Source organism: Aulonocara stuartgranti (genome assembly GCF_965226115.1).
Source record: "Aulonocara stuartgranti genome assembly, chromosome: 3".
Classification (NCBI taxonomy): domain Eukaryota; kingdom Metazoa; phylum Chordata; class Actinopteri; order Cichliformes; family Cichlidae; genus Aulonocara; species Aulonocara stuartgranti.
Genome location: NC_138941.1, coordinates 37,307,351 through 37,322,981, shown reverse-complemented (window position 1 = coordinate 37,322,981; position 15,631 = coordinate 37,307,351). Strand labels below are relative to the sequence as shown.

The window sequence follows — 15,631 nt, the reverse complement described above, 5'->3', positions numbered from 1 at the left end:
TCCAAACCAATAAACAGGTGTTACCTTTAAAAGTAAGATCAGGCTTGAAAGGAAACTTTGAATATATCACACGATCCTTATGACATTTTAATGATTTTTATTTCTCAGCGTCTTTATGGCAGACTAAGAGTAATACAGCTGATTCACTGTGACCCACAGAATAACTGGAAAATACCTTGACCTACAAAACAGTTGATGAGATAACCAAGTGGTTATGCTGGAACGATTTTTTTTTTAAAGAAACAGGCAACCAAAAAGTAAAAATGTCACAGTCGCTCTCGAGAGTCCCTTGTCAATCGCTTTTATTTTGAAAGGTAACCCGAGCTGCTTCCGCTATGCTGCAGGTGGGTCGCTCAGGGCTTGACGCGCCTTTAGTCCGTGCAGCCTTGCGTTTGGGGTGAAGCCGCATAAAAGCGTTTCCATAATGCGGGCGTGAGGTGCTCCTTGGAGTAAACGGAGGGGATCCGGGAGGAGGACCGCGGAGTGTTAACCGGGGAGGGGGGGAAGCCTGCGTGACAGGCGGCGACCAGAATAATTTAAAAAAAAAATGTCGAACCGTAAGCACCGGGACAACCAAGAGATCTGCGCCCGCAAGGTCCGGGAGCTGGCCCAGTCTGGAGTAAACAAACACTGCTTCGAGTGCAACCAGCCCGGGGTGACTTACACCGACATCACCGTGGGCAGCTTCGTCTGCACGTCGTGCTCCGGAATGCTGTGAGTGCAAACCCCGCCGCCCCATCCGGGGGTGGGGAGGGGTGTGTGGCGGGTTTATTTACTGCACATTTAGCATCAGTGTGAGGGGCAGCCAGATACTGATAGAGTAAAAGTACCAGGCCTTAGATTACGCCGTGCACCACCCAGCCACGGACAAATGTGTATCATTTGGTTCCCCTCTCCTGACGTTAACAGGGGTTGTTGGTGCTATGCAACAGCCGAGGATGTGTGCACACATTAATTTACGCAGTGTCTACCTCTCTCTGTCTCTCTCCCTCTCTTTCTCTCGTGCGTGTCTCCCAACAGCTTGATAACCGACAGACCGCTAGCTGGTCATTTTCCAGCTCTGAGTTACGTTTCATTTCGTCATGGTGCAGGTTTGACACCACCTCTCTCTCTCTTCTCTCTCTCTTTCTCTAGGCTCCTTTTCAATGTGGGCGTGTGTGAGTGAGTGAGAGAGAGAGAGTGTGTGTGCGCCTGTGTGCTGTCACACTTTGTTTTGCATGTTCAGCCTAGTCCCGGGCACTCCTCTTCAGGAAGACGGTTCCGGCACTCAGTGTGCGTCATTGCGCAATCTTGCACATGTACAACAGTGTCCCACTTTATGTCCCCAGCATGAAGAAAATAGGAGCTTCTGGAAGACATGTGTCTCTCTCTGTCACGATTGTGTGCGTGTATGTGTGTGTGTGTGTGTATGTTGTCTTCTCCACAACAAATCTGTCCTTTGATTCACGGTCACGTGTCAGATATATTTCCTTTCCCACCTGCTCCATCCCCTTTGTGCTGTCTTTAGAGGTGAGGGCTGACTGCAAATCTTCCCATTTCTCTCCTTTATTTGACTCATCCATCTCTCCTCTGTGTCCCAGGAGAGGCCTCAACCCTCCCCACAGAGTCAAGTCCATCTCCATGACAACTTTCTCCCAACAGGAAGTAGAATTCCTCCAAAACCATGGCAATGAGGTGAGTGAAGTCCCAGCTGGGGGCCCGATGCATCGTGTTTGCTTCACTTTAGAAAACTTCGAGGAAAAAAAAAAGAAAGACGTGCAGCTGAATGTGATTTCTTCCTGTTGTTGACACTGCGGAGTCGTCCGAGGACATCAGCTACCATTTCCTTTTTTTCCCTCTTCTTTGGTCCAAATTCAAGGTTAAAACTGTCTGTTTGTGGTTCTGATATGGAATGTGAAACGCCCCTTGAGACTACCAGTCCAACCAGTCTTTGTGGCAGTGCCTTTTTTTTTTTTTTTTTTTTTTTTTTGGACGAGGAGGAGGGGGGGGGAGAATACTAGTGCCAACCTCATACTGTGCCAAGAAACAAAAGGATGGGGCACTTTATGTCCCACAAAACCACGATCTATTTCCTTTCTGTGTGTGTGTGTTTTTTTAAAACCAGGGTTTAAACTCTGAACAGACCCCATTTTAACCAAAAGTCAAACAAAAGCACCCTATCAAAATCTCTTCCTTCATTTACCTTTATTTAACTAGCAGGGTTTGGTGACATCAGAACCCTCTCACAACAGAGACCCAGCCAAATAAAACATCCAAATATTTATGTAAATGCAAAGAAAAACAACCGTGTCTCTTACCAAACGTTCTGTGTGATGTTTTTTGTTTTTTTTTAAATAAACTAAACAATTAATATGAGAATACTTGAAATTATATGTTTCTGGAAAGTGCTTCATATCCGTGGTGCGTCATAAGAAAATGCTGTTTTCTGCACGTCCGTCGGGACCCGCAGCTACGTTAAAAAGCGGCCGTTTGCAGGATTGTAACTGATAACAGTTGGAGCTGAGGCAGAGGATGGTACAGAGGTGAACTTGCCGTTTACTCAGTGTTTGTTTATGCCAAGAGTGTTGAACTTATTTGAGTGTTTGGGCTACAGTTAGATCCAAAAGTGGGCCGTACCTGTACAGCCTTTTTATAATAACATATAAAAAGCACTTCCCCCTTTATCTGACCTGAGTGTGTTGGAACTAAACATTCTTTTTTCTTTTTTTTTAATAACTTTATGATTTTAACTTTGTGATTCAAGAGCTGGACAAATACCTTGTCCAGCTCTTGAAATCCTTTTAAATTTTTAAATGTTTCTACTCTCGTGTAACAATTCTGGGAATAGCGCATCATTAGCAGCAGTGCATTTTATTGAAATACTGGAAGTATTAATGATATCGCTCTGTTTTCTTTGTAGAAGCCTGGAAAATTGACCAGTGGTGCAGATCAGCAGGCTATTTTAGGATTCATTTTATGCAGCTTAGCTATTTTTGTCAGTACTGAGTGATATCTCTTATTACTTATTATTTAACAAAGCCTGACATTATCTTCTAGAGTTTAAATGAAGGCTTCAAATCGGTTCGTCTTGGTCCAGAAAAACCTAGAAATTCGATATAAAAAGAAATAAAACCCTCACGTCATCAAAATGAAGTTTTGATATATTTTCCAACTTCCATATTAATATAATACCAATCAGTCCAGCTGGTTGAGCTACAATTACTTCAACTTAGATTATTATGGTAATTATTGTTTATTTCTGTAGTTTGAAAACTTAATTACCAAGTTAATTAAACCTCATTTTGGTGCTGAAATGTGATTGGATTGCATAAGCCCCCCCCCCCCCCCCCCCCCCCCTCACAGCATCCACTTCAGGAGCCACTGGTTCAGGCAGCTCTCTCTGCTGAGCATATACCAGTAAGTGGTAAAGAGTTTGAGGCTATCAGCACAAGTGCTTATCAGTTTTTATTAGCTTGTTGTTGGCCGGGGTCTGTGAGTCAAGTGTAATGTGCAGAGAAGCATAGGTGTACATCGTCCAGCTTTTCCTTTCTCATCATCCTCTGAAGAGTGATCCGGTCAGTCATGATTCGCTGCCAGTAATATTTGCTGCACTCTTGCACCGGAGATGAGTCACTGATGAGAAAATCTGTGTGTATATCTGAGAGACTCTCTGAGAATAAATGTCAAACAAAAACCAGGGATTGCTCTCATTTTCTACTCAGGGAATCGGAAACTCACTAACCCTCTTTTTGTTTTTGATGGATCAGTCCCAAGCAGCGTGGTTTTAATGTGACTTCTTGGAAATGTGTGTCTTCAGGTGGGCAGAAGGACGTGGCTGTGCGTGTTTGACCCAAAGAATGACGGCTGCTCCGACATGAAGGACTCACAGAAGTTCAAAGAGTTCCTTCAAGATAAATATGAGAAGAAAAAATGGTGAGAGCTTGGCCTCCGCCTGCATATAACCAAATTATAATATATACTGATGGAAGCAGAGAAAAGCATCTTAATTTTTATTCAGTTCATTTATTTATTTTAAATCAATTTTTATGTAGAAAATTCGGTTTAAAAAAGCCCAGCAAATGTTCAAGTTTGCATGTTAATAGTTAAAAGCCTTTAAAATAACAAAATAAAACCTTTTACAGTAAGAATGTTTATTATTTACAATATTTTTTAATTAGCACCATTATTGAGTAAATATGTTAGTCTGTTTAAAACAGAGCAGCTTAAAAACAGCAAATGTTAGCATGCTAATATTTCAAACTAAAGTAGCAAACTTGCTAATTAGCAGAGTGCTGTACTTCCTGCTGTTAAAGGGTAATATGAGTAAAAATAAAAAACCCTTTCAGTATTGTACATATGTACAAATGCAAATGGCTATAAAAAGAAAATTAATTAGAATGATTATTTTGAGCATGATAGCATGCTGACGTTAGCATTTAGCTCAGTTTTTATTGTGTTACAGAGCTGCTAGCATTTGGCTGTTCTGCTTGTGCAATAAACATATTTAAAAGTGTAACTGTAAAAAGAGTCATTTTGAGAGGTTAAAAGGGAACACAAAGTAAAATGAAAACAATAGCTAATTAGGGTTGTGTTAAAGTTAGGCTTTCCATGTTTGAATAAGAGATATTTGCTCAGAAAAATTAGCTGAAGGCTAATAGCTGCTTATTTTCAAGCTTAGAGAATGCTCTCAATCTTCTTGTTTAGCAAATAAATGACCAGATGTCAAGCTTTAATTGTGTCGCTAATGAGACTGGTTAGTTACACTGCATCATTTGTGTTTCGCAGGCATTTTTCCAAAAGTAAGAACCGGAGAGATATGGAGGGTCCTTGGAGTCCAGGGGTTCAGGCTATGCCCCCTTCTCATGGTCCCTTAGCGAGCCAGGGTCTATCCCATAACATGCCTCCAAATGCCAGAGCCACGAGACCACTGGTAAGAGGCTAAAGGTGTGGTAGTTGTCTGTGAAACGGGTGGAGGTAAAGTGAGGGGAGTGAAAGTGAGAAGACGAGGGTGGTATACGTGTGTGGTTTTAAATAAATAAATAAAAAGAGGAAGGGAAAGTAGAGGAGATTTTCAAAGGGTATCGAAAAAAGGATAGAAAGTGAAGAAATGACCTGAATTCGCCGCGGCACAGAGACAAAGACTGATGGTTCGGACAGTCGGAGGGCCAGGTAGCCTCGGCTTCAAAGCCTCTGCTTATGAATTATTGAGAAAGGATGAAAGAGACTCACTTCCTCTGGCTTTGTGTCTCTCTTTCTACCCTCCATCTGCTTCTCTTCTGTCTCCTTCGATCTCTCATCCTCCAGTCTCAGTCCCAGCTGCCGTCTTGGGATCGAGCCCCCGCCATCTCTCCCGCCGACATGCGGACAGACGCGTTCACGGCTCGGCCGTCGCGCTCCCAAAGCTTTAGAGACCCCCCTCTGAAAGGTGAGAGGAAGATTTGTTTGTGGCATCGTCATGTGCTTATCTCTTCTTTTAAAATTGTTTTTAATGCATCTTTTGTTTCTTTCCTACGAAGATCCCACCCTGTGTGGGATAGAAAGACAGCGACCAGGCTCTTTGTCGTCAACACTGGGAGGTCAGAACCACGGTCCCTCATTCCCCGCCCTTCCACGGCCTTCAGGTGTGCCCTCCGCCCACTGGATGCTTTGTGCCACTGTTAGTAGTAAACTTATGAAGGCTTTCACAAGTTTACTACTAATGTGTCTCCTACCAGCTGTGTAGTAAAGTGCCACAGTGTTTGCTGTATTTGGGAAGCTAGTTCCTCCTCTTATGTGATCTTAGGAAAGATTCCTGGTTAAAAAATAGACACTGTGCTTTCTCTGTTCTATTCCTGACGCCTCTAGCAAGAACATTTGGCAGTGCATCGTTCACGGTGTAAAGATCATTGAATATTTTCGCTGATTCTCACTGATGTCGCTCTCCGCTCATCAGAGCCGGCGAGTGGCAGATTCATGCGACGCCAGTGGCACTCACTTGTTTCTCCTTATCTCCCCTCCTCTTTTCTCCTCTGTCTTCTCCCTCTCTTCTCCAACCACGTAGCCAGTAGCTCGTTCAAAAACCACTTCACTTTAGGTAAGATGCATCTCCGGCCGATGCTTTTGAGTGTGTGCGTGTGCGCTCGTGTGAATGCTGAAATCAATAAGCTCTTCCGATGCTGTATCATTCATAATAGATGGCCAATCTGCGGGGCGCGGCGGTGCTTAGCGAGCATCACATGCATGTGAGTTGGGGTTTGTTTCAGAGCGGCCTGAGGGGAGAGGCGACGCAGCACTCTGTATTCATTTAGCCAGCGAGTCGTGGCTGGCCAGTATCACTCAGGTTTCCCACTTCAAAGCCCAGATCTGAAGCCTAGGAGTGTCAAGGACACACACACACACACACACACACACACACACACACACACACACACACACACACACACTGTTCCCTCCCTCAGAGTTTAAAGTGGGGCTATTTTTAGGCCGGAGCTGCTGCTGCTGCCCCCGTCAGCAGAGGGCCGCTGATATTTCGCACCACGTTGGCGTTGAAGCACTTCAGAACTATGTAGGGCACAGCTGTAATCGTGCCATACACATTTAACACCCACAACAATATGCTAGGGAGTTCAGGTATGCTCTCAAAGACGGAAAAACATGCAGATACCAGCAGATAAGCTGCATCAGATCCATTCTGCTCTGGTGTTTGTGTCTTCATGGAGACCATGTTGGATTTTAACTTCTGATCCCATGCTCATAGCTAACTGGCTGATCCAGACTCTGATATTTTGCTACAAACACTGATGTTAAACGTCATTTCCTGTCTTTGTTAACTTCTAACAATTGCATCTAAGAAGTTTCTGGCTTGCTGCTTTCCTGTGGTGTTTTTTTTTTTTTTTTTTTTTAATCCCTAAACACGATGAGTGTGTGTGCTTTATTTAGTACAGTCTAAGCTAATGCTGCTATTTCTACACCTCATAGCATGAGGATCTTTACATGGCGTGAGATAATTTTCTTCTATATGTAGTGAATGGGCTGTGTTATGTCAGAGTTACTTGCGAATTATTGTATGTTATTTGAATTTGATGCTTCAGGTTCGAACAATCACATTTTAAACATCTACCTGTTAGTACATACTAATCTGCGATCTCTCTTTCAGGTCGGACAGTGTCGGCCTCGGGGGCTACGGGCCCCTTCAGGGCCTTCCCCAAGTCTCTGAGCGTGGACTTTGGAGGTCTGAACCATCCCCAACCACAGCCTCTGCCTCAGTCTCTGTCCCAGCCGCAGCAGCAGCCTCAGCAACAGCAGCCTGTTGGCATAGGTCAGACGACACCGCCGGTCAGCAGCGGCAGTGCCCAGGATAGGTACGCTGCCGTGTCACAGCTGGACAGCGTCTTCTCTGAAACAACATCGGTCACAGGTACGATGTTTTTATCAGTCGAAGCTTTAATACTTTTTGTATCAGTGTAGTTCAGAGGCTTTTGCATAGTTGCATTTATTTCACAGCTTTTTGTATTTGTGTAAGGTGTGCACATAGACTGTATATAAAAGACGACGATAGCTGTTCTTGTTTTTTCTTTTTTAAATCTTAACTTTAGCTTTGCCTTGTTTTATTGCAACCACAGGTGACCATACAGAGACAGGAAGCTGGAGTGTTAAGTTCTAACATGAGACTAGCAAGCGTTTCACACACGGAGACAGGATGTGCAAATTAGTCTTAAGTGACACCAAGTAATAAATATTAGAATATGACTCACCGAAACTGTTGCACACACTTCCTGTAAGGGATGTGAGTGCAGTTGACTACACAGGAAGGTGTATTTGCATCATAAATGCTCTAAAGGGACCAAAACCACAAAGATGTTTGAGAGTTACTGTGACTATAATTAGCTAAAGACTGGCAGACAGGTAGTTGGCTAGCCTACGTCCAGGTTTTACTCAAAGTGACCTCACCCCTTGATGACGAGTAACCTTAATTTGTTTGTGGGCAGGGTATGATAAAACAAAAATTCCCACCATGTGTAATAGTGTGTGTGTGTGTGTGTGGGGGGGGGGATTGGCCGTAGAAACTGAAAAGGTTTCTGTACCAAAGTTGGGGATTTTAATGGATTGAATCGGGTTTGGAGCCTCGAGTGGCCATTAGAGGAACTGCACCATCAGCTTCGTATTTTCGACTCGGTCTCTCCACTTGATTGTGGATTGAGTTTTACCAAAAAGTGCTGGTCCTCCAGGCCCCCCACTCAAAAATCTTCACTGTCCTGTCAAACACAGATTAAAAAAAAAATTAACTCAAGAAAACGAATCCAATTTTATAAACTGAAGAACTTTCTCTTTTTCCAGTCTCATTAATCCTCTCACAACCTCTCTGACTAATCAGGAGGAGGGACTAAACTCCCTGCCTGAACAGAGAATAATTAAACCTTGCTTCAGCTTGACCTGATTACTTTTTCCCCATTGCTTCAGTAGCACTCTGGCTTCAATAAAGACCCGAGCACATCTTCCAGCACTGTGTAACAGATAGTTTGATTTGAGGGCTTCGCGTGTGCAGATTGTCGCGGTCAGCTCAGCTTGGTTGCATAACATCCTTACTCCAAATGCCAAGGCTTTTAGCAGCTGAATTATGCTCATTGTGTTTGCTCCAGATCGTGCACAGCGTGATTCAAAGGACCTTGTTGATAGGTTTTGGAATCAGCTGTGTTTGCGTTATAACTAAGCCGGCTGCTTTAATGCACAGCATTCGTGTGAGAGGCCTGCTAAGCTCTGCTGCTTTCCAGCGTCATCGCTGCCTCCCCTGCTTGGCAGAGTAGGGAGGTTATTGATTTTCTGCCTCGGCTCACTTGAAGATGATATTTTATTCAGGGCGTTTGTAATTCTTTTGTTCTGTGATGACTTGCATGCACGGGATCAGCAGTTTGGACTGTTTTAAAGGTTTTTGCTCACATATCAAGATCATAGCACTGCTCGAGCTCGTAAACCGGGGCTCATGTTGGGCCTGACGTTGTGTTTGGTTGTGTTGTGATGCCTGTGGAAATGCTTGTTTGCAGCTCCACCTGGCGGCCCACCGCAGTACAGCGCCATCTTCGGCAGCAGGCTCTCATCCAGCTCAACTCCTGCCAGGTAGAGGAAAAAAAGCAGCCTTGTCAAATCAGCTTTTGTTAAACATGGCAGATTTTTAACTTTTCTTCTTGTGGAGCTGTTTAAAGGTCAAATTCTGATCGATCCTCCTTCCCCCCCCCCTCTTTTCTTCTACTTCTCCCCAGCTCCCCTGGTGTCGATACCGTCTCCAGCTCCCAAAGTTTTGCAAGTAGGTGCCGAGTGCGAACTGCATCGATTGCTGCTGTTAACCTGCACTATTTACATTCAGTTCCCTCCTCTTCAAAAACAGTCCAGCACTCCAGATTAGACTGTGAAAATCAGAGCAGTGTTGCCTTGAATAGGCAGGAATGTAACCCGTTAACCCCCGGGCAGAACACTGAATTATCTCCCTGTCTCTCTCCCCCCAACCCGTGTGTCTCAGATTTCCCCAACCCATTCAGCTCCAGCTCCAGCTCCGCTTCCCAGCAGCCCGTCGCCCTCTCCCCCAGTAACCCCTTCAGTAACGCCTCAGGAGGTAAGCCCCATGCTCACTCTTTCTGAAACTTCCTGCTGCAACTTTTTAAGATGTTAGAGCAGCTTGAGCTGGTTAGATAACCACCGCTGTGGTGGAGGCAAAGAAATAATTACCACATGAAAAAATATATGTAGGGTTGAAACCCTTTTTACCTTCAGAGCCGCTTTAGTTCTTTGTTCTTCGATGACATCGCACAGCACATCCATGATGTGAATCTCTTGTTCCACCTGTTGAATGTGGAGGCCATTGGAGTGCGGTGAACTCATCGCTATGTTTAAGAAACCAATGTTTGAGCTTTGTGACATGATGTGTTATATGAAGATGTGTACACTGTGGTCATAAAGGGATGGACATGGTCAGCAACAACAATCAGGCTGGCTGTGGTATTTAAATGATGCTCAGTTGGTACTAAAACACTAAAAGTGTGCCAAGAAAACATCCCGCACACCATTACACCACCAGCAGCCTGAGCCATTGATACAAGGCATGCTTGATTCATGCTTTCATGTTATTTATACCAAATTCTGACTCCATCTCTGCCATCTGCAGCGGTTATCAATACTCATCAGACCAGGCAACATTTTTTCTCATCTTCTGTTATCTAATTTTAATGAGCCCACGGGAATTGTGTCTTCTGTTGCGATAGCAGTGACATGCGGTGTTGTCTTCTGCAGCTGTAGCTCATCTGCTTCAAGTTTGGAGTGGATGCTCTTCTGCATACCTCCCTTTTAACGACTGGGTAATTTGACTTATTGTTGCCTTCCTATTAGCTCGTAGCAGTCTGAGAATGGCTGCTCACTGGATAGTTCCTCTTTTTCAGACTATTCTCTGTAAACCCTACAGATGGTTGTGTGTGAAGATCGCAGTAGATCAGCAGTTTCTGAAATACTCAGGCTAACCAGTCTGCTGTCAACAACCGTGCCAAATTAGGCATGCAGACGTGTTCATCTTGAACTGTAGATATTCTCCTCGATCACATTTTTCCTGATATATTTATTTCCTCTCTCAGGCTGTCCTATGGATTTGTCAGGAGGCAGCGCACCTACACTTGTGTTCAAACTTTTGTCTTTTAGCTTGACTCTACATGACTTAAATGACATGTGAATGCCTAAACTTAAAAACAGGAAATCACAGCCCGTTATAAAACACTGATCCCTCTGCTCTGTGTATAGGTTACATATTTCAAGCATTTAGTTCCTGCTTACAGAGTCTGAATGTACCTTTTGTGCTTATTTAAAAGTTAAAAACGCTCCTGTGTTTTCCCTCTGCTCGGCCCATTAACGGGTAACATTTAGTCTCCAGATCAGCTGCGTGAGCTGGGCCTTTATTTCTTTTCCTGTAGGGCAGTGAAAACGACGCGTAGAGCTGCTACACTGAAGTGTATGTTGTGTACACACTAAACGGTTGATTACACAAGCTCGCACACAGCTACCTGCTTTCACAGCCACTGAGGCTTCATGCTAGCAACGTTACTTTTTACTCGGGTCACTGACTTCACCCACCAAAGGCAGATATGTAAGAGGAAAGGCTCAGCGTGGAGCTGAAATCTCAGTTAAGCTTCTCTGGTGCATTAACCACAACGTGGATAAACGAATGCTCAGCGATGCTGTGATGTTTCATGATGCAAATAAACAACCTGGCGTTTGTTTCCTTTCAGCTTTAGACCCTCGCAGCTCTGGGCTTTCCATCGGCTCCACCTCAATTATTCAACAGTATCATGTATTCATGTATGCAGTTATACTCTTGACTGGTCGCAGGGCTCATTACTGCTTTATGTTTCCTGTAGGCTCTCTGTGTAAGGTACAGACACGGGGAAACAGTCTTTTACTGTCAGTCTGAGAGCAGCTGACAGATGTGTTCTGCATGGATTAATGATCTGTGTCTAATTTCGCCGCATGTGTGGGTGTTTCGCTTCTCCAGGTGACTCCAGTGCGTTTGTCACCTCGCCCACCTCCGTTTTTCCTCCGTCCGGTGCTTTCCCAGCGGCTGCTACCCAGAATGCATTTCCTCATGAGTCAGCCACCAATCAGGAAGCAAATGGTGAGATTCGTTGCCTCTTATTTGTCCTCCTGTTTGATGTTTTTTTTTTGTTTGTTTGTTTGTTTTCTTGGATTATAAGTCAAGTTTTTAATTATTATTAATATTTTTATTTACATAATCTTCTTTTAATAACTCAAAATAGACCAAAAATGAAAAGTCTGGTCATTATTTAGTAAAAACAAAACAAAAACATGTATTTGTTGGATTTTGTTGCTCTATTAAGGATTCGCTACTTATCTGTTTTATATTGCTAAAAACTAATATCTTCTAATAATTTAAAAGGACATTTAACAAAATATCTTATTTTTATGCATCAGTTGTGTAAATGAAAAGGTGAGACATTAAAGTTGTAGAAAATAAAATGTTTTTTCCAAATTAGGAAGACCTAACTTCATTACTGCACTGCATACTAGTCCCCCTGGGCCCCAAAAAATGTAAAAAGTTTTAAAAAGTTTTTTTTTTATACTCATCAAATCACATTGAGTCATCAGAGATTGATAATTAAAAAAAATTTAAATCACACTTTTAATCTTATCTATCTTATCTTATCTTATCTTAATCAAAAGTCATGTCAAAATGCCAAACAATCTCTTTCCTCTTTATAAAGTCAGTTAGACTCTAAGTAGCTGTAATAGTTGTGAGGTCGACCACAGTGCAGAGACCACACAGAGACGTCCTGTAGTTCCTCCTTCACCTGATCTATGACTTCTAATATTCGGTTTACCCTTGGTGGTCTTCCTGGTGCCACCCTGCCCATTTAAGCACTTCGTCTGCCCAGTTAACTGAGCTACAGATGCTCAGAGTCGTGCTGGGTAGGAAACGAAGAGACGCTGGGTGTACTGGGAGATGACATGGATGAGGATGAGCAGGTGGTGGGCTTAACAAGGGACGACAGAGATGGGAGGTAGAAGAAGATAAGGTGCTGTGGTAGTTGGTTTTTATGTGAATACAAACCATATTACTTTATTACCTCCTGAAGCGCGAGCATCAAGTTAAGGGCCACACTGAGAAAAGAGACCCAGACATTTACAATTATTGATGTGATTTATTTTAAGACATCTCTTCCTCACGTGCAACCAGCCCTCAAAAAGAAAAGAAGGTTATAATGCCTTCTGATCACAGTTGTATCACGCAGCCAACTCACAGCAGCTTGATCATGATATCTCCTGATAGCGCGAGAGATTCAACGAACCATGTCCTGATGTAAAAGCGAGCCGTGTTGTCGTTCTTCCACGTGTGTCTGTGGGCCTGCGTCACAGGCCTGAACATGACGATCTCACAGTTTTGTAGATTTTGGATGGTGGTGTCTACCTTTACCGTACAGCACATAAAAATGAAACTTAACTGGACTTTTAGATTGAGTTTAGAAGAGACATGACTCTGTTTCCATATCTCTGCCTGTGTGTGCATTCACACATCACCATACCTGCTGAAAACATAGTAAATGCATGCACAAGCTTCTCTTTACACCAGTGCAGATCACAGATGCGGCCACGCCAAAATCTACGAATTACAGCTTGATGTTTGACACCTGTCCTTATTATATATAGGACCTTACGATATAAAGCATTGTTGTTGTGATTTGGTGCTATATAAGGCTTCAAGTGAAAATTGGGGGGGGGAAGGGGGGGGAACCATACTTTGATCCATATGTTGGTTATTAAAACGAGGCCCAAATGGAAAGCTCCCACTGCAGCGGGGACTGCTCGTCTTTCCTGAGACGCGCTGTGGCGTCCACTAGCAGCAGTCCAGGAATACCAAAATGACCCACCCAGTTTAGAGCTGCAGGTTTCTGGTTTCATGCCACACCATTTTCCTGTATCATGTATATCTGTGTGTGTGTGTGTGTGTTTTGCAGGTTTTGCCTCCTTCCCCACGTCTGACTTTCAGTCCAAAGTCCCTCGGCCCATGTCGGTGAACCCTTTCACGGTGAGTATCCCTCCACGAAGTGCACTCTGGGGGCGCTAATTGGTAGTTCTCGCCAGTTTTCAGTGAATTGCGATGGCATACTAAGTAAGCCGGGCTGCTGTTCTCACCCTGCCTCTCTTGTCTTTGCAGGGGAATGTTTACCCCAGTCGGGGGACGTCAAAAAATCCTTTCATCTGACCCCCCGTTTCCCCACCCCTTCCCTCTCTCTCTGGGAACTGAAGGAGGAGCTGCTGCCATTTCAATGCCTCTGGAGTATTTTCACCCCCCACCCACCCCCCTCAGGGGAGGGTCGCGCATCCACGCCGCCCTCCCTCCCCTATCTGTCTTTGTTTACGTGTTTGTGGAGAGGAAAAACAGAAAAACAAACAAAAATGCGCGAATGCAGTTCACAAAATCCCTGTCTGTATGTGCAAGAGTGTCGGCCTGCTGTGTTTGTGCCACGTGACGTACGTCAAAAGGTGTTTGTGTGCCAGTAGACGCCACCTCAGGGCTCTGTGGGAGTCACGACGCCTCTACGACTTTTCTTTTTTGCTGAGATGCACTCACCTATATTACACACACACATGTGTTGCTGCTGCTATTTGCTTTCATCTCCTGCTTAGAAGTGTAAAAAAAAAAGGAATGAGAGATATAAAAAAACTTCCCTCGGCCCGTGAGTAAGTACGTCAGCGCTGTCTCCGGCTTTAAAACTTTTGAGTCTCGGAGAAGCCAGCTGAGACTCTGACCCTGCATCACGAGCATCCACAGATGGTTTTAACAGCCTTAACAGCCTCCTGATGCATGTGAATCGGTGTCTGAAGATAAGACGGGCTTGTCTCTGTGGGGTGTGAGCGCGGGTGCGTGTTTGCATTCGTCATTGTTGCTGTTTTTTCTTTCTTTTCTTTTTTGTTTTGTTTTTGTTGTTGTCAGGTTTCCTTGCAAAGGATGAGCTACGTTCTCCACTCTCAGGCTGCATGCGCTTAGAGGGCTAAAAAGGAGCTACTGAATGTAAAAGCAACGTCAGAGTAACTTAAATGTGTATAAAGATCTTCATCGCTTCATGTACCGGACCAAAACCTTTATTCTGCTTTTTTTCCCCTTTGGTTGACATGAAGTTTAATTCTCTTATTTTGCCAAAAATAAAAGAAGAGATTCATGTAAGAGCGTATTTGTAACTACAAGTATTCATGTTCATAAAACCAGTTTGTTGCTTCTTAAAACAGTGTGTGGTGGTATTTTTGTGACAAGCGTGGTTCTGACACGCACATGCGGCTGTGTGGAGCATTTCAAACAGCAGGGGGCGTGAGGCATCCAGTTTTCTTCTCTGACCTCATGCGCAAGGTTACTTTTGGATGCATGTTGCATAACTACATACATACTGCATAAGCGTGCAGCACAAATATAGAAGCCCTTTAGAGCCGCTAGAATGACTACAATGGGACCCCTTTGCAATATTTATTGGAATATTAAATCCAGTGTGAATCCAAATCTACATCATGCCCACTAAGTAAGCTCTGCTACATTCCCTTTTTTTTGGGGGGGGGGGTGACTGCACGCAGAGGCAGACGAGAGTGGGGAGAAATGGCGAGTGGAAATGGTCCATCTATCGAATTATATCAGCTTAATCGGGACTCAGTAGCAGGAATATAAATCACTATGTTCCCTAAGGTTTTATGAGGTACTGTGACCCTTGATTTCCTTTACAGTCATGCGACCTTCTGCAGTGTTAATCAGTATGCCCCCCCCCCCTGCAAACATGCGTCAGTGTGTTCACATTTCAGCAGAAAGGGGGAATTTTAAGGACGGACTCGTGGAAGCGCCAAGACTGAAATCCTAGCTTTGGAAGGGATGCTGCCTTCAGGTGCCGTGGGAGATATTGAGCGTTAGTGAGTGCGCATGAAGGCGTTAACATTTTGTTTATAGGAACACACAAAAACTGAATGGAGAAACAGGAAAAAACAAAACATCACTTAATCAATTTGTAAGTCAGCTGTAACAGGGGGACCAAGGGAGGGGTGTCAAACATAAGGCCCAGGGACCATAATTGGCCCGCTAGAGACTACAGTGGGGCCCACTATACGTCACTGAAAAATGTGAAGGAGGACATAGCTTTTGGAC

The 15,631-nt window shown here is 44.0% G+C and overlaps 1 protein-coding gene across 3 annotated transcripts; it reads left to right on the top strand.

The window, feature by feature from the left end:
- Positions 1-322: 322 nt before the first annotated feature.
- agfg2 (ArfGAP with FG repeats 2) lies at positions 323-14,733 on the top strand. Of its 3 annotated transcripts, none has more exons than XM_082526294.1 (14): positions 324-714; positions 1,581-1,674; positions 3,797-3,912; positions 4,765-4,909; positions 5,284-5,404; positions 5,496-5,600; positions 6,020-6,052; positions 7,115-7,375; positions 9,000-9,072; positions 9,216-9,259; positions 9,473-9,565; positions 11,486-11,605; positions 13,464-13,534; positions 13,664-14,733. In XM_082526294.1, exons 1-14 carry the CDS (start codon positions 548-550, stop codon positions 13,709-13,711), a joined length of 1,491 nt encoding a protein of 496 aa, XP_082382420.1. In that variant the 5' UTR covers positions 324-547; the 3' UTR covers positions 13,712-14,733. The 3 variants fall into 3 exon arrangements, with proteins under 3 accessions (XP_082382421.1, XP_082382420.1, XP_082382422.1); XM_082526296.1 differs by lacking the exon at positions 324-714 and adding an exon at positions 1,103-1,509; XM_082526295.1 differs by lacking the exon at positions 6,020-6,052 and having other exon boundaries at positions 323-714.
- The last annotated feature ends 898 nt before the right edge of the window (positions 14,734-15,631 follow it).

What these genes read in the sequence shown, in the direction of transcription:
- agfg2 (XM_082526294.1), top strand. Translation starts at nt 548, where the DNA reads ATGTCGAACCGTAAGCACCGGGACAACCAAGAGATCTGCGCCCGCAAG. An exon ending in AAATATGAGAAGAAAAAATG is followed by an intron (nt 3,913 to 4,764) that starts GTGAGAGCTTGG and finishes TGTGTTTCGCAG; the next exon opens with GCATTTTTCCAAAAGTAAGA. An exon ending in TAGAGACCCCCCTCTGAAAG is followed by an intron (nt 5,405 to 5,495) that starts GTGAGAGGAAGA and finishes TTTCCTACGAAG; the next exon opens with ATCCCACCCTGTGTGGGATA.